At 32.6% G+C, this 19,587-nt stretch overlaps 5 protein-coding genes across 9 annotated transcripts; 1 reads left to right on the top strand and 4 right to left on the bottom strand.

The window, feature by feature from the left end:
- Positions 1–2,980: 2,980 nt before the first annotated feature.
- On the top strand, positions 2,981–8,201 carry LOC116344204 (pre-mRNA-splicing factor CWC22 homolog). Of its 4 annotated transcripts, none has more exons than XM_031772649.1 (25): positions 2,981–3,043; positions 3,424–3,466; positions 3,876–3,902; positions 3,971–3,994; positions 4,068–4,091; positions 4,164–4,277; positions 4,475–4,504; positions 4,597–4,629; positions 5,331–5,363; positions 5,456–5,488; positions 5,554–5,592; positions 5,961–5,975; positions 6,089–6,121; positions 6,189–6,242; positions 6,306–6,338; positions 6,404–6,469; positions 6,532–6,561; positions 6,636–6,704; positions 6,761–6,787; positions 6,862–6,930; positions 7,215–7,247; positions 7,319–7,357; positions 7,513–7,569; positions 7,728–7,784; positions 7,876–8,201. In XM_031772649.1, exons 1-25 carry the CDS (start codon positions 2,999–3,001, stop codon positions 8,055–8,057), a joined length of 1,209 nt encoding a protein of 402 aa, XP_031628509.1. In that variant the 5' UTR covers positions 2,981–2,998; the 3' UTR covers positions 8,058–8,201. The 4 variants fall into 4 exon arrangements, with proteins under 4 accessions (XP_031628509.1, XP_031628508.1, XP_031628506.1 ...); XM_031772648.1 differs by lacking the exons at positions 5,331–5,363; positions 5,456–5,488 and adding exons at positions 4,778–4,810; positions 4,903–4,935; XM_031772646.1 differs by lacking the exons at positions 5,331–5,363; positions 5,456–5,488; positions 5,554–5,592 and adding exons at positions 4,778–4,810; positions 4,903–4,935; positions 5,001–5,039.
- Positions 8,202–8,259: 58 nt separating this feature from the next.
- Positions 8,260–10,921, bottom strand: LOC116344203 (negative elongation factor D). Its single transcript, XM_031772645.1, has 10 exons — positions 10,740–10,921; positions 10,541–10,656; positions 10,263–10,482; positions 9,914–10,171; positions 9,702–9,832; positions 9,577–9,635; positions 8,888–9,480; positions 8,684–8,824; positions 8,468–8,597; positions 8,260–8,395 (listed from the first exon to the last, which is right to left on the bottom strand). Exons 1-10 carry the CDS (start codon positions 10,815–10,817, stop codon positions 8,364–8,366), a joined length of 1,758 nt encoding a protein of 585 aa, XP_031628505.1. The 5' UTR covers positions 10,818–10,921; the 3' UTR covers positions 8,260–8,363.
- A 217-nt stretch (positions 10,922–11,138) lies between these two features.
- LOC116343945 (microsomal glutathione S-transferase 1-like) lies at positions 11,139–17,980 on the bottom strand. 2 transcript variants are annotated; one of them, XM_031772277.1, is made up of 3 exons: positions 17,626–17,980; positions 11,605–11,684; positions 11,139–11,527 (listed from the first exon to the last, which is right to left on the bottom strand). In XM_031772277.1, exons 1-3 carry the CDS (start codon positions 17,755–17,757, stop codon positions 11,284–11,286), a joined length of 456 nt encoding a protein of 151 aa, XP_031628137.1. In that variant the 5' UTR covers positions 17,758–17,980; the 3' UTR covers positions 11,139–11,283. The 2 variants fall into 2 exon arrangements, with proteins under 2 accessions (XP_031628137.1, XP_031628136.1); XM_031772276.1 differs by lacking the exon at positions 17,626–17,980 and adding an exon at positions 11,900–12,460.
- Positions 12,989–13,790, bottom strand: LOC116343943 (microsomal glutathione S-transferase 1-like). The gene is made up of 3 exons (XM_031772274.1): positions 13,572–13,790; positions 13,406–13,497; positions 12,989–13,336 (listed from the first exon to the last, which is right to left on the bottom strand). Exons 1-3 carry the CDS (start codon positions 13,698–13,700, stop codon positions 13,093–13,095), a joined length of 465 nt encoding a protein of 154 aa, XP_031628134.1. The 5' UTR covers positions 13,701–13,790; the 3' UTR covers positions 12,989–13,092.
- LOC116343944 (microsomal glutathione S-transferase 1-like) lies at positions 14,402–15,394 on the bottom strand. The gene is made up of 3 exons (XM_031772275.1): positions 15,069–15,394; positions 14,903–14,982; positions 14,402–14,814 (listed from the first exon to the last, which is right to left on the bottom strand). Exons 1-3 carry the CDS (start codon positions 15,210–15,212, stop codon positions 14,574–14,576), a joined length of 465 nt encoding a protein of 154 aa, XP_031628135.1. The 5' UTR covers positions 15,213–15,394; the 3' UTR covers positions 14,402–14,573.
- Positions 17,981–19,587: the final 1,607 nt, after the last annotated feature.

The following is a 19,587-nucleotide window of genomic DNA, read 5'->3' as shown; positions in this document are numbered from 1 at the left end:
GCCACTAGTTTGACATTTTTGACCGTTGTCCAAAAATTTTAAACCATCCTTTGAGATGTCAAAATTTTGTGCAAGAGTGCGTCGCACATTGAAAATACAAGCATTGTGTGCGTCGATAGGCGATAGTCTATCTCATCCGCACTTTCGTCATCTTAATAAAAAAAAAACAAATATTTACATTGTTGTTTCATTGTCATCATTTTTTTCTTCAGCGGTAGCTTCTAAAGGGAAACAATATCGAATTAGTGGATTCAAAAACAGTGAATTCAAATAAATACCATAGACAAAAAATGTAAATGTACCCAATTCACACTTGAATGTACATGAAATTGGTCGCTTTGGCGACGGGCTAATGTCGTTGTTTGCCTTTCGTTTTGGCGTTGAATCAATGACGCGATCATTATCATCCTTAAATTCTCGCTGATATTTAACAATATCGTCATCATCAAAACTGAATGCACATGAATGCGGTCGTTTTGGCGACGGGCTAATGTCGTTATTTGCCTTCCGTTTTGGGCTTATTGTTAAGTCCAAAGATTCGTCTTGTTCACGCAACTCTTTTACAACAAATGCATTTTGAGAAAACTTTATAATTGACCCTGTTTCAATTTCACATCGTGTGCCGGATTCAATCTAATAGCGCTAGATATTCCCAGCGTATGTACACCATTGCTGCCCCGTTCACCGCATACCGCATGCGGAACACACTTTTTTGTACCACACACAGCGACTTGCGGTGAACGCATCGAATCAGCATCTGGGCAGCAATGCTGGACAGATGTTGCGAATATCTAGCGCTATTCAGACAACAAAAAACATCACTGATTTAGATTTAATCAAAATCCATAGTAAACACATGAATTACTTGGATATTTATGTATGCTTGTCAGATTAAGTAAGGGTATTTTTTTTACTGATAGAACTTTAAATTGAAATAAAAAATATACTATTTTTAATTTGAATCACGAGAATTGCTCTATTTGATAGATTTGATATATCCATTTATGATTTAAAAATAATTTTGGGTAATGGTCTCCACAACTACGTTTTACACAGGCCAATAATTTGACCAAAATATGATTTTTCGGTATCATCTTTTTCGGTATGATTCGTATCATTTTGGAGCTTCTGCAGGGCCCAACCGACGAATGTGCGGCATCTTGGATGGTTATGCCCAGGGACCGGTTCGCGCATATTTCTATGCAAGATAGCTATGCTAAGCATAGCGGAGACTCAAGCTATATCTTATGCGTACGTCTCTCAAAGCACGGCTTCCTGCATACACGAACATGGGTATGTTCATACAGAGTGGACGGCGATGCGTCGGTTGCATTTGCCGCTATGCTTGGCATATCTATGCTACCTAGCGTATCTGAGCAAGCATGGAAATATGCACGAACCGGTCCTTGGTTATGCCACATCAGTTCTTGTACCAACTGGACTTTATAAGCCTTCAGACTAAGATCTTTTCGCAAAATTCCGGATAAAGACCACCTTGTTGTGCACGTCGTCAAATTGATAAAAAGAACCATTTGTGTTTCTTAACGATGCCATAGCACCATGGTCACAAGCATTTATTGTAGTTCATCGAAATGAAAGTCGAGGAAAAAACAAAGAAAGATAATTCCAACTGATATGTGCACAAAAATCGTTACATACCGAAAAATATATTCGTGCAAAGCTCACCATATGTCAGCTTAATTCTTAAACTTATCTTCTCTCATTTTCTTCGGCTTTTGTTACTTTTTCTCTCTTCACTTTAACCACATTTCATTTGATCATTTTCGGTAAGAGCCGAATCTAATTACAAAAGACACTGCAGTGCAGAGACATCGACAAGGAGGTGGATAATGCCACGGTAATTGTTTGAAGTGAATTTGTGGCAAAAGCAGTGGAGAAGCAATCTAAAGTGAAATTTATGTGAAGCAATTGACAATTGATAATATTTTCTGTTTTTAACATTTCAACATCGGATGCATTTTTTCGTCTCCGGCTAACCACTTTCTTTTTATTGTCATATATACGCCTTTGCTGTTTTAATAATTGTTTCTAGAATTGTTTATTGATCTTCACACAAGAAATAAACCTGTCAAATCATTTTAGGATTCCTGGTAAAATATTGCGGATGTTTAAGGAAACCTTACAAATTCATTATTTTTTTTAATAGGAATCCTAAATTAATTTGTTGGGTTTATCTCTTGTGTGTGTTTATAAGCTTTCAAGCTTCACAACAAGACTTGAAAATTAAGCACTCTTATTTTCGAAATTTAGAACAAACTGAGTCAGATGTCCCCTTTTTCGTTTTATTTTTTGATACGAACTTCCTGAAAATACCTCATGTAAAACTATACGATCTTTTCCGATACTATTTGACGGTAAAAAGCGTATCCTATATATTTGCGGCGTATGATAAATATGAATCTTCATAGATGTTAAACATCGCATTTCCTCTTTCCATATCACTTCTATCTATTTTACAGTCTAAAAGTTGGTATGATTTCTTACCCTTCATTACGCAAAATTAACTGTTGAGTCTCACTGAAATTGAGAAATATGTATGCCATTCTTCATATATTTAATTTCACATTAATCTTTGTATGTACAAACATTGTTGTAAATGATGAAACATGTCAATGGACGATTTTTTCATTCATTATTTACATTGGGCATTACACGAAAGGCATTTTCATTTTTAATCTGACATTCTAGCAATAATTTTCAATCTTAATTTGAAATGTTCTCTCATTCATATCATTCTCTTTATTACTTCTCCATCTCAAATTTTATCATATTTTGTTGTTTGGAAATATTTCTTTGCACAGTTGAACCACGCCTGAAATGGCACAAAAAAATCGTTGTCCACACATTTCACAAAAAAATAACGAGCTGGTATGAATTTTGAAATCATATTTCATCATTGCGGCAACGATATGGGGTGGAAACGAAACGAAAAAAATATAAGAGACTGTCGTTCATCTGTTTCATTCACAGTACAATAATGAAGCTCCTACTGACTGTGATTTTTGTGACAATTTCACTCCTGGTTAATATTTTATTTCGTGATTTAAAAAAAAACTCAACCATTTTTAGTGTAGTTTGAATGAAATATCAGTTTAACTGATTTTCTTTTAAATAAGTGAGAGATCAAGTTCAACAGGGTTTACCAGTTACTTATTGACTGTTTATAATAACAAAATCATTGAAATCGTACATGTCGACGATTTTCTTTGATTTTTATGTAAAATACATGGCGATGGTTTTGATCGGGTGCTAATATATGTGAAGTTTATTTAAATTCCGTTAATATTTCCAACATTCATTTTGTATCGGCAAACCCTGCTAAATGAAACTTATCATCATTTTTTAAGTTTTAAATTCATTTTTGATGATTATAAATAACATATAATTTTTACATCACCAAAGGCCATCGCAGAAGCAAATAGTGGTGGGCCAAATCATGAACCAGGTAAAACATTAAAGTAATTAATAAAACGTAAAATCTCCGTAAAACATCGCCATCAATAATTTTTGTTATTTTTCTTATAAAACTGATTCGTTTCAATTAAAGCGATCACACCATTGTTGAATTTCAAAATTCTGTACACACTTTTTTCTTTATATTTCTTGCACGATTTCACATTGCATCAGATTAAATTGCAGTTGTTTCATCGCCAATTTTAAACGGCATCTGTTTTCATTTCATTGAGAAATCAGCCGTTTTTTTTGCATTACATTTATATTCCATTTCGATTCAGATTCTTTCATCATTAAAGTGATGAAATTTTTATGAAATAAATGAATTTTTATCATTTTTCGAATTAATTGAATATGGAAATGATTTACATTTTTACTGAATATCTTTTTCTTTTCTTCAGCTCATGCACAGGGACACAAGCAACATGGTAAAGTTTTTAATGACAACATATTTAATATTATATTCACTAATTCAACGCTTTATTTGGATATTTAGATAAACATGGCAAAAAACATACAAGTAAATAACGACGAAAATTGATTTATATAAAAAAATATGATTATTCAAAACTATTTCCTTTTATTTTGTGCAGCCACAATACTCGTGATTGATAGAGGTACATTAAAGTTCTTTTGATTTCTGTTTTGAATGTAAACATTTTTTAAGCACTTTCATTATTATTGAAAAGGTCATTCAAAGTCATCAAGCTCTTCGAGTTCGTCCAGCTCTTCGAGTTCGTCCAGCTCTTCCAGCTCTTCGAGTTCTTCCAGCTCTTCGAGTTCGTCAGACAAAAAACATAAGGGTATGCTTACATAAATTTTAATTCGTACATAAATTCCATTCAGAAGTCCGAATTACAATTTTTCAACAACAAACATTTTCAGTTTGATATACATAACTGAGAAAGGAATTGTGCAAAAAAACATTTTCTTTAGTTACATTTTTTTTATGATTTTCACATTTTCGTGTTTTTTTTTTTGCAAATTTAAACGGGCACAGTAAAAGCAAGTACCAAGGTGAAAGAGACTGGTAAGTTCAAAATTCATTTCAAAAGTATACTTTTGCTATATTAACTGTATATAGCTGTTACTTATTACTTTGAAACGCATTTACATTTTCAGATGTAAAGAAGAAAGAAGAGGTCAAAGTTAGCGGTAAGTTGGTGTAGATCTGAATTCATGTTGAAAATAAGCTAAAGAAGGAATTGAAGCTTGACAGAGAGAAGAGGAAGCGATTATTAGTCGTTGATCACTCTAAACATGTTTAAAAATCGAATGTTTTTTTTATTCCTATGTTCTTTAGCAAAACCTAATGTAATGGAAAAGAAGAAGGAAGGTAGGTTTGGATTAATGGTTTTGTCTGAAAAATTATAATTGATAGTATATCTTTGCACGTGTATTAACATTCACACAAACGTATATTTTTAGTTGAGAAAAAAGACAAAAAGGAAGTCGTTCACGGTAAGTTATCCACTTTTCAATTAGATGTCCAGAAGTTAATGTAAATGATTCTACAAATGAAACAGATACTGCAAAGGCAACAGCTACGGTACACAAGGAAAGTGGTAGGTTTGAAATCCAGTTAATGTTATACTATTTCTAAAATTTCTTCTTTTATTTCTTACTTTGATCTTGATTCACATTTGAATATATGTTAAAACTATGTTAATTTCCAGATGTGAAGAAGAAAGAAGAGGTCAAAGTTAGCGGTAAGTTGGTGTAGATCTGAATTCATGTTGAAAATAAGCTAAAGAATGAATTGAAGCTTGACAGAGAGAAGAGGAAGCGATTATTAGTCGTTGATCACTGTAAACATGTTTCAAAATCGAATGTTTTTTTATTCCTATGTTCTTTAGCAAAACCTAATGTAACGGAAAAGAAGAAGGAAGGTAGGTTTGGATTAATGGTTTTGTCTGAAAAATTATAATTGATACTATATCTTTGCACGTGTATTAACATTCACACAAACGTATATTTTTAGTTGAGAAAAAAGACAAAAAGGAAGTCGTTCACGGTAAGTTATCCACTTTTCAATTAGATGTCCAGAAGTTAATGTAAATGATTCTACAAATGAAACAGATACTGCAAAGGCAACTACTACGGTACAGAAGGAAAGTGGTAGGTTTGAAATCCAGTTAATGTTATACTATTTCTAAAATTTCTTTTTTTATTTCTTACTTTGATCTTGATTCACATTTGAATATATGTTAAAACTATGTTAATTTCCAGATGTGAAGAAGAAAGAAAAGAAAAAAATGATTATTTTCTAGGGGGTAGACACAAACTAAGAAAAATTAGGACTTATTAGGTCGTGTCAAATTTACACGTTATATGCATATCGCATGCGATTTACTAAAAAAAATTAGGAAAAATGAGCAATATTAGAGCCCGTGTTTCCCCCTAGATTCTTTTTCATCGAAACCTTCAACAGGATTTCAAATATTGCTTTTAATTGCTAATAAATTTTACATCCATTTGTTTTTTAGCAAAAGTAGAAGAAGGTAAGCTTCAAATGATGATGAAAATGATTGAAAAATAATAATTTTTAAAATAATGATGATACATTCTATTTCTTTGTAATTTAATGAATAATTGAATAAACGTTATTTTTTAGTTAAGAAAAAAGACAAAAAGGAAGACGCTCATGGTAAACAATCCCTAATCCAATAATGATTCAACGAGTTGAACTAAATTTTTATTATTATCAAAAACAGCACATGCATCTGTGAAGATTGTTGGAAATGAACAGAAAGTGGAGAAGACGGAAGGTAAGATTCAAATGGTGCTTAAATTAAGGAAGTCTGTAAAACTAACGAACGTAATCTTTTTAGTGGGGAAAACAGAGGAAAAGACAGAAGTAAATGGTAGGTAGATCATTTTCAAATGAAATCTTGTCAAAATCACGTAATTTTTTCATTAACCAAAAAAGACAGTGCACACGCATCTGAAAAGGATGTAGTTAAAGTTGACAAACATGTGAAGAAGGAGAAGGAAGGCAAGTTTTGAATAAAATTTTAATTTGAATATATGTAAACATAATAAAATTAATCTTTTTAGTTGAGAAAAAAGTTCACAAAGACACTCATGGTAAGTGTCTTTTTTTACCATTTACAACGATATCTCTAGAAGTTAACGTGAATGTTTTTTCCTATCCAAAACAGCAAATACTCCTACAAAGATTATTCTAATAGATGCACATCATAGCAAAAAGGACAAGAAAACGAAAGAAGGTAAGTTTAAATATTGCTTAAAGGAATGCATATTTGAACAAATTTTATATTTTTAGTTGAGAAAAAGGACAAACACGTTCATGGTAAGTAATCTTTTTTCAAATAATATCTCAAGAGGTGTATGTAAGTTTTTTTTTTTTCAAATTATCGTAAACAGAAAATGTATCTAAAAAAGTGATTGTAATAAAGACGGGAAAAGACAATGATCATAAGAACAAAAATAAAGGTAAATTTTGAACAGTTTGTAGATTTATTGGGGCAGTTCAAAAATTGCATCGAACGAAGAAAGATTGGATAATTCTATAGAAAAATAATTTCAACAATATTTGAAGTTTAAAAAATGAATTTGATTACTTCTCATTACTTATTGTAAAACATGTTTCGCATTGACTTTTTATAAATTATAGGGAATAACTAAAATCTTTTGACTCGAAACCAATTTTGAACAGTCTCAATTAATACCACTGCTTTGGAATTGAATGAGTATTTAAACAAATCGAATATTTTTAGTTGACAACAAACACAAACATGAAGACACCCATGGTAAATAATTCGTTCTACAATCATATGTTCAGACATTAACGTGAATATTTTTCTTTCATTCTCAAAATCAGCAAAGGTTATTATACATGTGGGAAAAGACACGAAGAAAGGTATGTTTAGATGGGATTTAGATTTGCAAATTTTGTTATGTTTTCGTTAGCAGCATTAGATAAATAATTGCTTATTATGAAAATATTATCAAAAACTAGCCACAAAGTTAAAAAACATATAATAATAGCAGAACATTTTAATTTTAATTGAAAAGATTCAAGTTCGTCGAGCTCTTCCAGCTGTTCCAGTTCGTCAGACGATAAACATAAGGGTATGTTTGCATAAATCCTAACTAGTACATAACTTACAATGTTGTCCTGATACTAACGTTCAGATGCGTTCAGATAAAAAAAAATCATAGAATTTCAAATGTTCCGCTTTGAATCCGTTTCTCTCAATCAATTTATTTAAAATATTTAATTTTTGCAGATGAGCATGTGACAAAATCAATAATCATCAATCAATCATTCGACACCCCAGGTTCAAGTAAGTTTCAATGTGATTCTCATACATCTAATTTGTGTTCACTTGAAAACTGCCATCAAGAGTATTTATGCCTAATTTTCGTTTACCTCAGCATCATATTGCCGCCGTAATCGCTACAGCTATGAACCTTATTGTGAGGATGACAAAGTTCATTGTAATTGCCAATGCAAATGTCCGTACGATCCAAGCTTGCCGGATTGTGAAGACCTGTATGGAGACAAATATCCGGGATTATCATCCCCGTTTGAACACTCCTGGCCGTCGATGTACTAAGCATTTTGGCTGGCACACAAAACCCTGGAAATAGCTTTTATTTTTATATATTTTTCTTATATATTTTTTTACTAACACACTGTCGCATATTCTATAATTTAAGATACAAACCAAATATAACGCTTAAATGCGAGTATAATGGAATTTCTTTTTATTTCTTCTATTTCGTAGTTAATGCAATGAAAATTATTTCTTTTATCATAAAATCATTTATTTTTTACGATGAATGTGTATTGATTCTTACAATTTAAATTGATAAGTAAAATTAATTAATAACTACTTCAAGCAGTCGGAGGAATTTTTAAGCTACACAGTCATGTAGTGGGCCTTGCAATGAACTGTAAATGAAATGAAGAAAAAACAAGTTTATTTTCAATATTTTGGTTAAAACAAGAACATTTTTTTAATACCAATGAACTCTGAAACAGGATCATTGTCTCCTTCGCCTCTCATTGAGCCCATAATTTCTTCATTTTCCACCATGGGTAAAAACAGTTGCACAAATTCCGGCGAATATGGATGAGTTATCGTCTCAAGAACCTACAAAACAACAAAAATTCATTCCATTGTGTAAGTACTGGAAATTGTTTAAATATCAAAATAAATACCCAACAAAAAACACTTGCCTCGGTTACAAAATATCGAATGAGTGATGTGTCTGTGTCGCCTTTCTGGCAGCATTGTTTGATGTACTTAACAACAGGCACAACACAACCCCGCGTCAGTAGATTTATCATACGATCCAAAAGCATTTTTCTCAATTCCAACTGGAAATGACATAAATTATTTAAAAATATATTTTTTTCACACGTTAACCAATCGTATATTACCTGCACCAAAATTTCCAATTCATCTTGTTTCGATTCGAATAATTTGATGAGAAGTTTTAGGATTTGCTGATGAAGCGACAAATGAACGTTGGCCACTTCGTCCAGTATGGCTAAATGCATGGGACAACTGTCGGTGGACAGTTTGAAATATGAATGATCGGTGACCGTATTTTCAACCCAACGAATAACACCAACACCAACAACTGGAAATCGAATACACTCGTACAGTGTTTGCAATTCGGCAATTAATTCCGTTGAGCCGAGATTAACGTTGCATATTCCGTGCACTTTCTCAATGGCTTGCATGGTGCCCTTCAATTCATCTTTATTGATATTTCGTTTATTGCCCTTTTTTGTGTATGTTTCGCACACACTGGCCGCATATGCCAACAAATAAATGTATTTGCTTTTGTGCTCTGGATTGATTTTGACACCGGTGCGAAACAGTGAGTCAACCAAAAGATCCAAAAATTGTGGATTTCGAATTAAATCAATTGGTGGCGAATCGGATGCCGAATAATTTCGAAACAAAACGGTTATGTCGGCTGGATTTAATGTATTTCGCGATAACATTGATGTTAACGCCTGACATGCTGCATTTGACGTCATTGAAGAGAAGAAAAAGTGACAATTAATTTTATTACATTGATTTATCAAGCTTGTTGATAATCTTAGTGTGACTATCTTACCTTGTGGATATGCTGCCGAACCATTCAAAGTCATTGTGATTGGTGTCACATTGTGGTTACTAGACACAAAATGGTAATTTCATTAGTTTTTTCAATAAATAGTTTTCAAAATGACTTTCACTCACTTTTGAAGTGCATATTTGGTAATTTCCTGAGATAAGCGTTTCATATTGAATCCACCTTTTGGTTCCTGAGACAATACTTGAATCAACACCTGACTATACACATACGTGTGTTGGCCATGGCACACCATTCTCTGTGAAAATGCAGAAAAAAAGAGAAGATTTTATGATTAAATGGTGTCGCTTACGCCAATGAATCTTATCAGTATACTAACTGCGCATTCTTCGATATTTCTCTGTACATCGTCTGGATTTGTTAGGAATTTTATTATAGATGTTTTGAGTACACGTGAATAAACTTCGATTTGTTGTGCAGCCGTTGATATGGAAGTGATTTCACTTTGAAATCCAGCATCTGATATCAATTTTATCGTAAAATTCAGCATCAAACAGTCTGGATACTCTTCGGCTAAACGATAAATTAATGAACGCCACGTGTGATGTTCAACCATTTCGGTCAACCAGGCTGGTGTCTGGAAATTGATTTAAAGTAAATAAATACTATGTTTGCAACGATGATTTGGTCAATGCCAAATCAGCATTAAATTCATTTTCAATTATTACCTCTCCCTCTTCGGTGAAAATGGTATCGGCTTTTTTCGGATCGAATGTACGTAAAATCATGTCTTTCAAGTGATTTTCCACCATAGCTTGTACATCTGTAACACAAACACCGGCCAAAATTAACCATTCGGCTAATAAATTGGCCATTTGAGCAACGGCCGTATAGTTTTGTGACAGTTGATTAATAACTTGTTCTGGAGTGCCGCCGGCTTGAAAATATCTGTTCAAAATAAGAATAAATGACATGTTCTTCTGTAAAATTCAAGTGTTGCACGAACCTTTTGAGTTGTGTAAAAATGCCCGGCTCCATAATATAATCCGATGTGCAAAACTTTGACAAACATTCGTCAATGACTTCTTGTGGATTTTCCATGGGCTCATCCGTATGTTCCATCTAAAAATTGAAAAAACAACAACATATTTTTGTAAGCCATCTGTGTAAACAAATACCAAATAATGCATAATAATTTCACTTACTTCATCGTCCACCTTGTGCCGTCCCCAGCCATCATCGACGAGTTCTTCGTCAATCTTCATCTCAAAACTTTTATCCATTGTTCTAGCCAAATAAATTGAACTATTTTTTTAAAAAGAAATGTTTTTCAACATAAAATCCGCTTATTTTCGTCACACAAACGAAGCGTCGAATTGACGGTCTCATGTTTATCTGTCAAAATTTGCCATAATGACGCCATATTGGTTTATCGCATGTCAAAGTTGTACTAAAGTGTTGCCATCGAACAAAAATACATACAAAAGACAGAAAAACTGTTTTTTTTTTTCAAACACACTAAAAATTATTTTTATTCTTTATAATTTGAATAATAGACAAAAATACATTTTAAGTCACAACAATGAACAGAAATTTAACGTCTTTTATGGGTTAAAAATGAAAATATCACGATATATTGTATAGTAACTGATTGTGTTGTTATTATATGCTTTGTTTTGTGCATTTAGTTAATAGCGATTAATAGCATTTGCTGTGTCCGTTTCAATTTGAATTCATCAACGTATTTCCTTAAATGAAGTATAAAATGGACATGAATGCCATGTAGAAGGTGATTCCAAAGTGCGTGAAAAAGCAAATGGCACGAGCTGGTTGTGGAACAACGTAAATTGCATAGACGAATGTATGCACGAAACGAGCCACTGTCGTCACACGAAACAGCCAAATGGCAACCATTGCACTGGGATCAGTTAGCACGTAAAATAGACCAACAGACAAAAATGGTAGAATATTTTCCATGTCGTTGAGATGAGCTCTGTGATGAATGCATTTTAATCAATTTTTTATTAGTTTTTTTTTTCGCTATATGTTTATTTTTGAAAATGAAAATACCTTTTAACGCGATCGACTTCCTCATTTGTAGTGAGTTCAGTAACTCGCATCATAGCCATATCCTCAGGGCTGGCTGCTGTCTGTGGAATACAAAACATACACAATTAAATTCCGTCAGACATATGTTATTATGATACGAAATGAATCAACAATTTTTTTCCCGTTTTTTTTTTTTTTTCATAAAAAATTTAATTTATTAATAATATTTTTTTTTTTTTCATTTTTCTTTACAATATGTTATTTCTCTTAATATATTACGGAGTTAAGTGTTTGATCTGATCAATTTCACACGCACCTTTGATCTGTATCGATGAATCGCAGTCAAAGTGGACATTAGAAGAAATTTTATGGTCAGTACACTGGCCCACATGATAAATGCACTAAAGACAGGATTGCCTTTATCAAGCAATTGGAATGAAAATTTAACATCGCCCATTTTTTTTGATAATTGAGAAAAAACAAATAACGTCCGATCGAAGATGGAAAAATCAATAAAAAATAAAATTATGCAAGCACTATAATGTTGGAGTTCTGACGAGTTGCTACTGTACACCGCGGGCTACTTTTGTCCACTGTCTGGATAGTAGAATTTTTTCTATTCTGATATCATTAGGTTCTGTTCATGCAATCCCCAGTGGAAATATGTCAAACGCGCCATTAAATTTTTTTCATTACTTTACTAATATTTACTTAAAAACAGCATTTTGACGAAAAGCGATCTTTGATGATAAGCAAAGTCACGATGATTTGCAAGATTGTCCAGAAACCATACAATGATTTTTAGATAGGATAGATGCGAAAGATCTCCGCAAGATCCAGATCCAAGCGTGCGTACGCTGCCGCATGATGCATACATATATAATACGCACGCAAATTCGTTATTCTTATTTCCCCTTCTTTGATTCGCATGCCATAGCATTACGGAGTAAGGAATGTATGTATCATGCGGCTACGTACGCACGCTTGGATCCGGATCTTGCGGAGATCTTACGGATCTATTCTATCCAAAAATCATTGTATGCCAGAAACAGATGAAAGAACAGCAAATACAACGATATTTATAAATCAGAAACAAATTATGACACACTTTTCGTAAAAGTATTTATTCGGAATTGAAAATTCTTATTCTTCTTATTGCGTGTAGTATTTTTGAATTTTTTTTGTGTAGAATCATCTTTATAATCAGTATTAAATTATTTTATTGCTGTGTGCGTTTTCTTATTATCTGTACATCAATCAGAAGTACGATTGAAATAGCCACATTTCAATTGCTACAACTGTTCATAAAAAATGATAGCAAATTGAAATTTTCAACAGCATTTTAAAATTCAATGTTGGAAAAATATTAAAAAAATAGCCCCATAAAATTGAAATTAGCTCTATGTTGAAATTGATTAAGTAATTTCTTTAACCAAGTAAATTTGGAATAAAAAAATATATATTTATTTATCATATCCTACTCCATATTTAATTTTTTTTCCCAAAAATTTACATGCTATAGAGTACAACTGAAATGGCCATATAGATGCCAATTAAGTAGTGAATAAACCAAGAAATTCCGCGGGCTGGTTGTGGCACCACAATGACCGTATATACAATGGTATGAACGATACGAGCAATAGCGGCGACTTTAAATAGTGTTGTGGCCAAAAACACCGATGGACTTGTCAATACGTAAAACAAACCAACGAATAAATATGGCAAAATATTTTCCAAATCATTCAAATGTCCGCTAAAGAAAATAAAATGTACGCTTAGACTTTGATTGTAATAGAAAATAAATCACGGCATTTGACTTTACCGTCGAACTCGTTCAACCTCTGGATTATTGGTATTTATTTTAATTTCACCACGAGCACCCATAGCCACCGCATCCTCTGGACTAGCCGGTGTCTTTTTATTTGGAATAAATTTTACAACATTATTTCAATCTTAAATCGCTTCTTTTTCATCCAAAATATACTAACTTTGTTTTTGAATCGGAAATACGCAGTCCATGGACTCATGAAGAAACATTTTAAAACCAATATTGCACCCCAGTATGCGTACGAGCTAAAAACTGGATTGGAAAAATTCAACAAATCCACGTTTGCCATTTTTTTTAAGTAATTCAAATAACACACAGGAGCACAAAATATTTTCTGGAACTTTTCACATGAAGTGATAATTGAGAACTGAACTATTATTCACGATGACAAGTGATTTTGACATTAAGTAAAAATTAAAGTATGTTAAGTTGTGTCCGTAAGAATAAATAAGGCAATACATAAACGGAATCTGAAGAACGTTACATAATTTTTTTTACATAGTACAACTCCATACAAAAAAAATTATGTAACGTTCTTCAGATTCCGTTTCTATATTGCCATATTTAATCTTACGGACACAGTTGTATTGTGTATGATAAGCCGGTTTTTTATGTTTGAATAAAATACACGAACAAATGTTGTGACAAATACATTCAAATGGTCACAGTTCAACAAATCCACTTGATTTTTTTCCTTGTATATAAACACAATCTCTCTGGAATTATGTATCGCGTTAAGTATCTACATACGAGTGTCGCGTATAAAAGACGCCGGTTTTGAATATGTATTTGTTTTTCTAGCATAAGACCAATAAAAAATGATTTTCTACATCGGATCGTGTGCTTAATGTTTCATTGCCTAGTTCGAATACTTTAAAATTGTTTACCAATCATTTGTACAAAATATACTTTGATCATAATGCAATATTAAATCAGGTGTCAAAAAAGACATAGCACCGTTGCCATTAAAGTAAAAAAAAACACCACCGATTTACTTATATTCGATATTTTTATTTGGCACAATTTCCTACATTTTCTACTTTTTTACAATAGCGATTTAAAAAAATTACGGTATATTTTTGTGTTTGACGGGCATAAATGCAATGAATGCTTTAGAATGTGAGCAATGTTTCTTTTCTAAATTTTGAAATAATTTGGCAATTTACATGACACGCATTAGAATCGCGACAGCCATATAAACCGTGCACATGAAGTATGTTGAAAAGCAAAGAACACGCGCTGGTTGTGGAACTGCTTTTACGTATACATAGGTATGGATGATTCTAGCCGTGGCAGCCGCTCTGAATAGAACACAGGTACTGAGCGTCGGTGGATCGACCAACACATACAAAAATCCAATGATAATGCCGGGAAATAAGTTTTCCAAGTCGTTGCGATGTGCACTACAACATTTCAAACAAAAGCCGATTAATTTAACCTCACAATGTTGAGATCGGGAAAAAATTATGGATTTTTTTCTCTTTAAATTACCGTCGTACGCGCTCAACATCATCATCATTGAAACGAACATTTCGGCGGCCATCTGGTCCATCTTCTGGATTCGCAAACGTCTATCGAAAGGTAATTGAAATCATATGCAATTAAACGGTGCGATATTTTTTTTTTTTTGGCGGGAGGGTAAGATGGCAGAACTAACCTGTTTTTTTAAACGAACATATGCCGTATAAATCGACAAAAACATCGTTTTCAATAACAAAAGCACCGTCCAATTTACATAGCATGCAAACACTGGATTCTGAAGACTAATCAATTTAAATGTGGCTGGTACAACGGCAGACATTTTTCTTGATTTTTTTTTTGCGCTGTTTCACAGGATTAAATAGCTGTACTTTGATGTTGCACCTCGTAAGGTTATGCGTTGAAAATCACAGCCAAATACTTCGATAAACAGAAATGAACTTGACTCTTTGGTTATCGGCACGTTACTGACCACGCAACAAATGTGAATGCTCAACAAGTATGCAAAATGCAGCACGCAATTCGTCTATGCAGCACGGTTATGCTTCATCAACCGGCACGCAAATGTATTGTAATACATTCTTGAATACAAATTGATTTTTGAATGTATTGCTGGGTAAATGGTCAGATGATTGTGTGCCGTAAGAGAGTTCTTCGTATATTTTGAATCGGTTTTCGGTTATATTTCACTGGCATCTCAGAATGAAACCGTTTTGACATTTGTCGTGTGAACCGATTGACGATTTATTATTTATTTGCATTCCATTCAAATCAGTTGACATATTGGACATTTAATTATGTATGAGATTTTGAAAAAAATATAAAAAATGTATCGATTACCGCAAATAATATGAATATATTATATTTCGGTGAAGCAATTGAGCGATACATTTAATTGATTCTCTTTAAACAATATGCGAAAGTTCTCAAAACTATCAGACTTAAAGACGATTCATACAATAGACACTTTCCATTGGATAGGGTGTATCATTTGACCCAGTTCTAAAAATCAAAAATTTCAAATTAACCTACTATTATATCAACGACAAAGACAAATTGGACAATCAAAGAAATCAAAACTATTTTTATTCAGAAACTATCGTATGTCCTAGAACATATAATTATCCACCTCAGTCCATATTTAACCTAATTAACAAAAAATAACAAACCGTGTTATACTGTAAACTCAAAACAGATCATTTACAAGAGAATACATGAATACTTTAGAAGGATTTGATTACTATGTGCTGAGTCATTATTAACTTTTTAGTATCTAGTTACTCAAATAATCAAGAAATCAAAGTTGATCATAAAATCTATTATGAAATATAAATATTCACTCACATTTTCTCAAATCAAAGGTGAGGATTAAATTTTGTTGTTTTGTCGGATTTTGCCTGGAGAAAAGGCCTTTCCAGATAAAATGTTTGGTAAACAATCTCGAGCTAACAATAGAATTTTTTTGTATTTAATCAGTAGTTTGGAAACAAACCATTTGGAGTAGTTTAAGAATATGCACACATATTGGTAAATTAAATCGATCGAGAATATTGCAATCAAATTGATTGAATCAAATATAGGACTGTTGATATTCGAGTAACATTATTGTTGTTTGAATAATTATTAATTAAAAAATTAATTCGGAGGTACTGTTGATATTTTTACTTCATTTAGTGAATACAAAAGATTCCAAGATAATTTACACAGAGTATTACTCAGAGCTGCTGCCATCCACAGCATATCAAAATATCTTGCTGAGAATGCGTCGTCCGTCATATGCGAATGTATGTAGCAGTTTATACATCACAGCGAACAAGAATACATGCATTGTTCTCTTCACGATTATGTCACTCAAAACATTCAAACAATTGTATAGAGAACGATGCATGTATTGTTGTTCGCGGTGATGTAAAAACTGCTACGTACCTTCGCATGCAACGGACGACGCATTCTCAGCAAGATATTTTAATATACTGTGGATGGCAGCAGCGCTGAGCAAAACTCTGAATTTACATATAAACACGTTCGTGATTTTGATTCTCTAATAGAGAGAAAAAATTTGAAGAGATAACAATGATGTTATGGTGTGTTCCCTTGTTTGAAAAATATTTTTTTAGAAATTGGAAAATTGAGAATTCTACGTACAAATACATAAATGTAAAGCGGTTAGTATTTGTGAAAATGTAGGTCATAAATCGTGACTTAGTAAAAAAAAACATCCATTTCCGAGGTGCACAAATGAAACTCGAAAGAAGACCTTCACTCAAGCACGTCAATATTCTCTCCAAATAACAACGAAACTCAATTTGTTTTCAATTTCAAAAAATCGGAAAAAGTGGGGTACATTTTCAAATGCACAATTTTTCATCAAAAGTCAATGAAAAAATATTATTTATCGTTGTGATATAGAAAAAGAATGTACAATTGCTAGCTCTTGGTCAAGCGAAAGCAAAAAACTACTCTTTGTACATTTGTTGGGCTATTTTTTTCTTCACGATAAGGTGTTTTCAAATGTTGTTTTTTTTTAATTTTGTTTCGATGTTATATACATTCAATTTTTACCAATTCATATGAAAACAACTTACAGCTGTGATCTTTACCTGAAAATAAAATCAAATGTCCAATATTCTATTCAGTTAAAATATATAAAAGTGTATTCACTCTACCAAAGAATAATTGGAGTGAATATGGTAAATTCTTATTTTCTTCTAATAAATTTAGCAAAATCCACTTACCCCAGTTTTCATGCGAAAAAACGCGGTGAATGGCGCCATCAACAACATCTTAATTACTAAGATGCATGACCATGCAATATAAGTTGTAAAAACTTGGTTTTCTGGGGACATCAATTCCACAATTGTTTTCATTTTGGTTATTTTTTCTTTCGTTTCAAACAATAAATCTTTTCGAGTATTTTTGTTTAAAGAAACGCTATTTAGTATTTTATTTTGTGTTAGGAGCTTGTTTGTTAAGATTATAATCGTTTTTATTGTTGTCTTAAAATGTTATATCTCAAAAAGAGGTTGAGATCAATGTGAATCACTTGAGTAGAAAGAACGAGTAACAAAAATCCGTAGACCGTTTCAATTGACGAACAAATTTCAACTGATATGAAGATATTGCACTCATTACGCTCAATATGCGTATTGATTTCAACGGACTACATTATGGTTTTGAATAATTGATGAATTTTAAACGTGTATACTGACCGCCACCGTCATCGCTTTTAAATGCTTGGATGATTCATTGTGGGAACTCAAACAACTGACATTTTGAAATGAATACCGTCATTTATAATCAGAAGCAGTTCGTTTTTTTTAAAATAGAATTCTATTTGAATTATTGGAGTAGGTCAAGTTTTTTTCACCATTTCTTGAAATTGTGGCTATCTACCATGGAGAGAATAACCAATGTTAGAATATATTATAAATTTCTTCCACTTCCGAAATAATTTTACGATAACTTTTATTTCTTCTCAAAAAACACACTTTTGAATGGAAATGTCATTAAATACAATTATAAGTTACCTCGATTGTGGTTATTTCTTCAGTCAAGACACATACGCATCACTTTTTCAAAACAAAAATGGTGTTTTGTCTTTTAAAGTTTTCAACGAAAATTCGTGATTCCATTCTTTGGAGTAATTTAAGGTCATGACAACCGTCAAAATGTGATAGCTTACTATAAATCCGAAACAAATAACTTTGCATCGGAACCAAACCATTTTAATAGTCACCTTCTCTGCTAAAGTGCATGGCCAAATGTGTCGCCTTCTGAGTGGAACGAATAATAGAAAAATTACTTCGATTGAATGAATAGCTGTATTATTACTGTTGATTATCAGCTCAGTGACTCCGTTAAATTTCCTTCATAAATTCGTTACCGGAACATATATTGTGGTCTTATTGTCATATCAATTCGGAAATTGTGGTGTATGTGTGAACTTGGATATCTGATTGTTGATCATGTAACCTCATTTTTCAAATCTCTCTTCATTCAATTCGAATTTAACACAAAAGGAACATTCTGGAAGTGTATAATGCCCAATTTGTGAACCGATTGATTGTCAACTTTGAATAGTTGACATCGCTACTTCTACTATACATGTTCATATTGATTTATGATTGTCAGTTGAAGGTTAGACACGGGCACAATGTAAGAAGCGTTTCGACATTGCATTCGAAACATTCATCGATTTGCACCAATGAAATAATCAAAAGTACAACAACCATGTAAATTATGCAACGGACTTTTTTTTTGTACGGACCCTCTTCAAACATAAATGTTTGATGAAATTAATCGTTGGATTTTTTCAATGGGTGCTGCATTTCAAATAAATCGCTATGGTGCGAATTTCCACCGGTTCAATTACAGAAATTTCTAATTCTTATTGGTGCAATTGATCGATTTATTAGAATAGAGAAATCAAAAATCGTTTGTGTGTGCGTGTGAGCGCGCGAATACTCGTGTTTGCCGTGGCACTTCCAAAGACACATCGCATTTTTGTTTATTGTAGCAATCAAGTCATTTATCAATAAATCGCCAGCACACAACGCTTCGGCCGCAAACACTTCCAAAACAATTAAATGCTAAAATGTAAATGGCATTAAACGGTAGTTGATTTTCTGTGTTATTAAAAACGAGCAAACAAATTGAAAGTAAATGGGCTTTGGATTCTTCGCAGCGGTGCTGTGGTT

The sequence above is a fragment of the Contarinia nasturtii genome, unplaced genomic scaffold (genome assembly GCF_009176525.2).
Source record: "Contarinia nasturtii isolate CC-2019 unplaced genomic scaffold, AAFC_CNas_1.1 Cnas_scaffold_1037, whole genome shotgun sequence".
NCBI classification, from domain to species: Eukaryota; Metazoa; Arthropoda; class Insecta; order Diptera; family Cecidomyiidae; genus Contarinia; species Contarinia nasturtii.
The sequence above is the reverse complement of the archived record's forward strand: the minus strand, read 5'-3'. Positions and strand labels throughout refer to the sequence as shown.